The sequence below is a fragment of the Toxorhynchites rutilus genome, chromosome 3, assembly GCF_029784135.1.
Source record: "Toxorhynchites rutilus septentrionalis strain SRP chromosome 3, ASM2978413v1, whole genome shotgun sequence".
NCBI lineage: Eukaryota > Metazoa > Arthropoda > Insecta > Diptera > Culicidae > Toxorhynchites > Toxorhynchites rutilus.
In genome coordinates this window covers 248,127,060-248,135,203 of record NC_073746.1, presented here as the reverse complement: position 1 = coordinate 248,135,203, position 8,144 = coordinate 248,127,060, and the positions used below count along the sequence as shown (strand labels likewise).

The window sequence follows — 8,144 nt, the reverse complement described above, 5'->3', positions numbered from 1 at the left end:
AATAATAGTCATGTAGGAAATTTAAAAAATAAGTCCAAGATAATAAAACTATTTTTGAAGAACTTTGTAGCACATCGATTTTTTATGAATTTTCGAAACTTCGAATTTTTGTATGTTAACAAACATTTTTAGTCACAAATTAAAAAATCTGATGTGATTTAAAACAAAAAAACTCATTATTAATCTCCTTCTAAATGCAGCCATTCTCGAGATATTAAAAAAAATATTTCTTATTTTTTTCATATTAAAAGGTTCTTTTATAATGTTGAAAAACTCATGTATTGTCACATTTTTATGAGATTGTCCATGCACCACTATTCGTCAAGCTTAATACGAATGAGCCAGTATTCTAATAAAAATATACATTGAATTAGGTAGCTGAGTCGGAATATTTCAGGAAATTATAGAGGCTATCCTGATGCTGTTGAAAACAATCTTCTACACATATGGTCAATTCTCAACTAGGACAGAGTTTTTGAACTTTCCTTGAGCTCAGTTTTATGCCTTGAGCTGACTAATATAGAAAGTACTCTACTTATAATGATTATGCTGCTCATTTGAATGATAAGAAAATTTTGCATAGAATGAAGTTGTAAAACATTTAAATTAATGGAACCAAGTACTTTTCAGAAGTAAAGAAAAAACTTAAAATGTTGTGTTTTTATGGGTAAAAACCCAAAAACCCAAACCCAATTTTCCAAAAATGCATGATAAACTGTATTGTTTCTATCAATCCAATTGAAACTTTCCAACCACTCTACAATTCCTTTCTTGAAACCACACTGTTATCATTCTTGGTATCATCCACTATTTTTAATATAATATAATATTAAAATAATATTTCACAACAGAATTTTATGCAAAATTTCCTCATCTTTGAAATGAAAGAAATTGAATCGTGCTAAACAGCGTACTTTTTTAATTGGAATCAGTTTAAGGCAAAAAAAATCGGTCTCAAGGAAAGTTCAATAATTGTTTCTTAGTTGAAATTTGACCATAAGCGAGGAATGTTTTTTTCATCAAATCCAATCAAATTCAATCACCTCCTGAAATATTGTGGATCAGCTACCTAACAACCTGTATATAACAATATTTGAAACAGATATAAACGTTTTCGATGTTTTATTCAATTTATGAGAAAGTTTGAACATTTATTTAAGTTTTCATAGGAAGTGGATTGATTGGAAAAAAACTTGTTTCAATCGGGCAGCAGATTTCAAAGCTATTATTTTTTTTTGAAAAAATGAAACTTTTTTTTTTAAATTGAGAGGATCGAGACAGCAATTGGCAGATCGGAAAAAAATTTCCAGATTTTCAAATAAAGCTGTGAACGTAAATAAACTTCCTAGTATTGAATATGTAAGAATAATAAGATAATTTTTTACGTTTCCGTGTTGACAAACCAGATAGCCTTTATATAAGCGTGGCAGGGCACAGCTAGTAAAATTTGAAACAAAATAAACTTAAATAGAAATAAAATTCAAATTTTGCGTCTTTCACTCATTTCCTCAATTACTCTAATAAAATAAGGAAAATGTCCACGTGGACAACAGGGGGAGGGATATGAAAATGTCCACGCTTGTTCACGGAGGGGGAGGGGGGAGTCTAAAATCGTGCTTTTTCTGTCCACGTGGTATGTGGACAGCCCCTTACAAGTAACAAGACTAATATTATTAGTGGAAATTCGATTATGACTTATGGGAATCGTGATATGCAAACACTTTTAAAAACTAACTACTTTCAACAATTTATTCACTTATCACTAATCACACGGCACCACCGGTGCTCCACAAGAACTGCACAGCGAAAAAGAGGGCGAGCCATGCGCTCGCGGCCCTCTTATGACTGCATACTGCTGACGCTGCACGCTCCACGTTGTCGACCGTAGGTTGGCGGACCGGAGTGGCGTGATGTACCAAACGGTTCCGTAACGGCTTCCCCCTTAGCTGAAAGACGTCCTCGGCTTTCGTCTACTGCTGAAGTATCAGCGGTACCTCTCTGGACTCGGGATGGGCCTCGGATGATGCGATGGTATCCTGTTCGATGACTTCTGGTTTGCTGTTGGTAAGGAGTGTCTTCCAGGCGGCGAATTTCAAAACGATGATTATGGATGAACCCAGTATGCAGATTAGTAAAGTTGATGAGATTACGGATGCTATCCATCCCAGGAAATGAAGTTTCCAATGGAGGTTTTCGGCTGTCAGGTTAAGGTGTGTGATATGGTTACGCTGTTCCATATGTAACTCCTGTAAATGTTCCAACGGAATGTGGTTAAACAGTTTGGTTGGATTTACCTTCAATCCCGTGGTAGGTATGAACGGCTGTATCTCCATGTTTGTGTTGACATATTCCTCGTCATCCAATTTCAGTGTACAGTTTGAGTATTGGATTAGGAACGACCCCTGTAGAGTGCGTTGGGTGACTGAACAGTTTGACGAAAGTGTTACATTGATTGCATTGACGACTATATTGCCATCATTGATTTTCCGAATAGTTTTGTTTCCGTAGGTGCGTTCTATGGGACACTCTGCTGTATTTCCGGAGACCAATTGTTGCATACAACCCGTCAAAGGTTCTAGATCCGTTGAGGAACATATAAACATGGCGTTGGCTTTGGAACAAGCGCTTTTTAACATGAATGATTTCTGTCCTTTCAAATAAAACTGTGTTTGTAGGTGGACTCTGTGGTGATCTACAATGACTGGTTCAATGAAGTTGAGGGTGTACTGTACATTTTTGATCCTGGGTATCTTCAGTATGTACATGAAAATTTCGTTGTTTAATACTGCGTAGGCATTGGCAGTACTAAGTATGCTATCGACCGAGTTAAGCCCGAAACCGTCATTAATGAGGGAATGATGAATGGTTTCCAATTCGTCGAGGTGAATGATGCGGCTGCTTGGGATACTCCGTCTCGCTAGTGTGATCGCCTCTTCGATTATGTCTAAGTAGTATAATAGCTCATCAATTTTGAATATTAATTCTAATACATCAAAGCCCTCTAAGGAATGTATTACATTTTCCTCATTTTCCAGTATGACGTTAATTGCTTTTGTAATGTTGCTCATTCGTGAATCGAAAGCACTATTGATTCTTATTTGCTTGTTATTCTCGCTAATTAATGAATTTAATGACGAATTTATAATCTTAAGGTCGTCTGCATCAGGGCTTCCCGATACGTATTTCCAGGCCTTTCCGAGAGATTCCCATCGTTTTCTCCTACGTAGTGGTTTTATTCGGTTGTAACTCAAGTTTATTTTGTCTAATTTTGCTTTAACTATTGACTTAAAAGGCGTTTGATTCGACAATCTCTCCATAGAAACGGCGTTAAAGTTTTCTACAATTGTTCCAATTGAGGTCAAGTTTATGGGGTGCACAATTCGCAGAGAACTAGTGCTTATTTTAGCGGGTCCTAACGGAACTATAATGATCGGACTCTGATCCAGGGTATGAATTCTCAAGTCTGAAGTGGCCATCCCTACCAGCGTAAGGAGCCACAGTATTCTGCAAGAAAATATAAAGTGTTGTTTTAGTTAGCTCTTTTCATATCTAATTTGTGAATTTTGATAGCCTTTTCGTCTGTTACAGTTTTGCTGGTTTGACTTTGGATTTTAATTGGCCTAAATCTATTGGTGTAAGGGGTCGGCTTTCCTTTCCCTTTAACTAAAGCTTCACTGATGGTGAGGTTTTCATATTCTTTATTGTTTTGACTTTCATTTTTCTGATTGTGTGTCCTCGCTTCTAACGCAATATTTTCCCTGGCAGTTAGTATTATTTTTGCTTTCTGTGTATTTATATCCTCCGGGTTCAATGAATGAGAATTTCCAAAAATTATATCCCTAGGTCTTAATTTCGTAGTTGAATGTTTGGTATCGTTATATAGGGCAGTTACTATGGAGAGCCCTTCGTATAAGGTTAGTTCTTCAAGTTTTCTCCTGTTTGACATGTACATTTCTAAAAGCGTGTTGTGGTATCTCTCGACAATGCCATTGCTGTTACTAGTACTGGCAAAGTGTATATCAATATTTTGATTTTGGAGAAAGGTTTTGAATTTTGAGCTTCTGAAAGATGTGGCTTGATCACATGTTATAGTTTTTGGTAGGCCGAAAATTTTAAAGTATTTTGTAATTACTTCGATCAGCTCATCCGCCGTTTCATTCTGGATTTTGAAAATTTGGGCAAATTTGGAAAATGCGTCAACAAGGGTAAGGAATTTTTCACCCTCCTTGACGTATACGTCAATGAAAATGTTCTCTAATGGTTTGTCGTATGCTCTTCGAGTTATTGGAATTTTGAAGGGACGTCGTTCGTATTTCGCGAACTTGCAGTCCTCACAATTTTTTGCGAATGATTTGATCTTCGTAATCATATCGGGGAAGAAAACTGACTGACGAATCTCCTCGTATGTGAGCTTCCAACTTCTGTGGTTAAAATTATGGCTCTTACGAATAAATTCCTCTTGATCAGTTTTAGAAATAAGATCAGGGAGTTTTAGATTGCAAAATTGTACTTTCATGCCTTTGAATTGATCTTTCATTATTTTAGAACACAATTGTGCAATCTCTAGGGGAGCGAATATACCATTGGATATGGTCGGGGAAAGATAACTTTTAAGAATGTTTCGGATTTCATCTTCGGAATATTCTCCACGGTTGAAAGTATGCCTGCTGTAACCTGAAAATATAGAATAAAATATGTGAGCCGATTTTCTAGGATCGTTTGACACATTAATTATCAGCTGATTCCTAAACTTGTTAATTATTTCTGGTCCATATATCGGGTCATTTTCATAAAGCTCGTTTTGCAAAACGGTTTGAATATTTAGTTCAGATTCGTCAGCTCGTGGTATCCGGGATAAACCATCGGCCACTACATTTTGTTTTCCTTTTTTGTAAACCAACTGGAAATCGAATTGCTCCAGGTATAGCCGTTGGCGAGTCACTCGTCCTGTAGCATCTGTTAACTTGATTTCCTTAGTAAGAGGCTCATGATCTGTGTATATGGTAAACTGCCTACCATACAGATATGGCCGGAACTTTTTAGCTGCAAAATAGATAGCTAACAGTTCCTTGGCGGTGGCAGAATATTTCTCTTCCGCCTTTGTCAATGTTCTTGATAGATAGGCAATGGGTTTTTCACCTCCATTCACTATCTGTGTGAGGACCGCCCCGATCGCAAAGTTTGACGCGTCCGTAGTCAAAACGAACGGCTCGTCAAAATTGGGGTAGTGCAATAAGAGATCCGAACTCATTATATTTTTCAATTCAGTAAAGGCTTTTTCATATTCCGGAGTAATTTCTATGGATTTGGTTTTTCCACGAAGCACACTTGTCATCGGCTTTGCGATTTTAGCAAAGTCGGGAATGAATCTTCTATAGTATGAAATTGTTCCAAGGAAGGATTTTAGTTCCTTCGGGGTTTTCGGAAGAGGCCAGTTTTTCACTGCTTCAACCTTCTTGAGATTAGGTTTAACCCCTTCCGTAGTAACCACGTGACCGAGGAATTCAACTTCTTTACGAAGGAATTCCGACTTGTCACACTGAACTCTAAGGTTTGCTTCCTTTAGAGTTTTTAAAACCTTTTGAATGTCTTTCATGTGCTCTTCCAAAGAGCTGGAAAAAATTATGATGTCGTCCATATAGACGAAACATCTAATACCTAAATGTTTCCGTAATACCGAATCCATCAGGCGTTGGAATGTTGCGGGCGCATTCTTCAATCCGAACGGCATCCGCACAAATTCGTATTTCCCATGATCGACGTTAAACGCCGTTTTTGGGATGTCAGCTGGGTCTACCTCTATTTGGTGGAACCCGCTGGCCAGGTCGAGCACAGAGAAATACTGCGCATTTCCTAGACGATCCAAAATTTCGCTGATTTCCGGTATTGGATACCGATCAGACGGTGTGATTTTATTTAATTTTCTGTAATCTACCACTATGCGGTACTTTTTCGCACCTGAGTTGTCGACCTTCTTAGGTACGACCCAAATAGGAGAAGTCCAGGCAGATAAAGACTCTCTAATAATGCCTGTATCCAACATCTTTTGGATTTGTTCACTCACTATTTCTCTTAGATGGTACGGATATTTATATGTCTTTTGGTGTATTGGCTTGTTATCGGTGGTCTCTATTCTATGCTTTACTTGATGTGTAAAGGCAAGTTTTTGACCTTCCTGGAAGAAGATGCTTTTGAATGGCTGTAAGGTCTTTGCAAGAAGTTTGACCTCCTCTTTATTTAGATGATCCGCAGGGAAATTCAAATTCTCTTTTGGATTATCGGTTTTTATAAGAAAGTCTTTATTTTCGAATGGTTTCGACAATATAGGCTTCGGTAGGCCTTTTGAATGTACATGAACCATCGCACTATTATTCTTTGCCAAGTAAAGTCCCGGTTGGACTGAAACATTTGCAGTAATGTTAAGCTCATCTTCGATTAGAAACGTTCCATCTTGTAAAGTTGGAATTTTCATGAAAGTTTCGAAATTTTCGTGAAAATTCATGGAAGAAGGGAAATACCGGTAAAATTGGTACGTAGATTTCCCAATAATCAACTCGTGTTTATCTGTATTGATCACGGCTTTCAAGGCTGCTAAGTTTTCGTACCCTATGAGCCCGTCAAAAAATTTATGAAATTTAAACACATGAAATGGTAGTGCTCTGTTGACATCTTTCGGAAAAAGATTCGCGTGCACCACTTTATCCAAAATAAATTTTCCATTTTTGTTCGTGACGATGGCTGGCTGATCAGTCACTTTTGCGTTTGCCACATGTTCTGGATTCATATACGATTTGTTCGCACCTGTGTCTATCAAGAATTTTAAGATTCCCTTGTTAGATCGGTAGCGAATGTAAGGAATGAAATTGTTCAAGTTATTGTTTGGTCTTCCTCTCCTCTGTGAAAATTTACTTCGCGTGTATTTTGCACTTCGCACTCGGTCGCGTTATTGTCATCATCGTCATCATCATCATCACTATCCACGTCAACCTCGTTGGTGTTATGTTCCACGCGCGGTTTAAATTGCTGAATCGGTCGTTTGAATGCAGTTTTTGCGTTCGTTTCTTTGGCATATGCTCTGTAAGAGCTGTTGCTGTTGTTGTTATTATTATAGCCACCAGAACCACTGCTACTAGGGTTACTGTGCTGTTTGAAAATTTGTTTTGCGGGTTTCGTTCTACTTTCCGCGTTTTGATTAGTGCATACAGCCTGGTATGCCTCTTCTAAAGATTTTGGTTTCGATTGCCTGATAATGGAGGCCAGGGGCTCTCCGATGTTGTCCAAATATCGTGTGATTGTTATCACATCAACTACCTCTCGAGCCGATAACGGGTTCGAGGATAGATTGGCTTTTAGCCTAGTGTTAATTTCTTTGATTTCATTAAAGAATCTCAAATGATTCTTATCTCCTTTCTTCAAATGGAACATCGCCGACAAATTAGTGGCGAAGTCCTTCTGGTCCCCATATTGTTCGATGAGAACCGATTTGATACCGTGAATGGTATCGGGATCACCATTTGCGCATAATATCACGCGAGCGTCCCCTTTGATTTTATTTTTTATTGCCCGCAAATATATCGAGCTAAGCGAGTCGGGTTGCCCGTTCTCGCCTTTTATTTTAAACATTTCGTAAAGCTCGTTGACTTCCTTGAGCCAACTTGCCAATTCCTTTTTATTTCCGGAAAATTCCGACATATTTTTAATAGGGTCGGGGATGGCATATTTGTTGCCCTCCCTGGCCACTACCAATGCTCGGAGCTGTTCAAGCTCTGTTTTGAGTGCTTCAAGTTCACTGGCTCTTGTTTCCGGCATGATTGATAATAGAGTTTTAGATGTTGAGAAGTAATTCACTTACGGTTGTGTTTGCAGCATCCGGGTGATCCTTCGACGGCTGGTTACTCGTGCGGCGGGATCTTCCACTATTTTAACACCTCACGATCCCACTTCTGACACCACTTATGGGAATCGTGATATGCAAACACTTTTAAAAACTAACTACTTTCAACAATTTATCCACTTATCACTAATCACACGGCACCACCGGTGCTCCACAAGAACTGCACAGCGAAAAAGAGGGCGAGCCATGCGCTCGCGGCCCTCTTATGACTGCATACTGCTGACGCTGCACGCTCCACGTTGTCGACCGT

General features: G+C 38.5%; 1 protein-coding gene across 2 annotated transcripts; it reads right to left on the bottom strand.

The window, feature by feature from the left end:
• Positions 1-1,831: 1,831 nt before the first annotated feature.
• Positions 1,832-8,063, bottom strand: LOC129778666 (uncharacterized). Of its 2 annotated transcripts, XM_055785716.1 has the most exons (3): positions 7,853-8,063; positions 2,295-3,504; positions 2,030-2,197 (listed from the first exon to the last, which is right to left on the bottom strand). In XM_055785716.1, exons 1-3 carry the CDS (start codon positions 7,867-7,869, stop codon positions 2,156-2,158), a joined length of 1,269 nt encoding a protein of 422 aa, XP_055641691.1. In that variant the 5' UTR covers positions 7,870-8,063; the 3' UTR covers positions 2,030-2,155. The 2 variants fall into 2 exon arrangements, with proteins under 2 accessions (XP_055641690.1, XP_055641691.1); XM_055785715.1 differs by having other exon boundaries at positions 1,832-3,504; positions 7,853-8,062.
• Between the last annotated feature and the right edge of the window lie 81 nt (positions 8,064-8,144).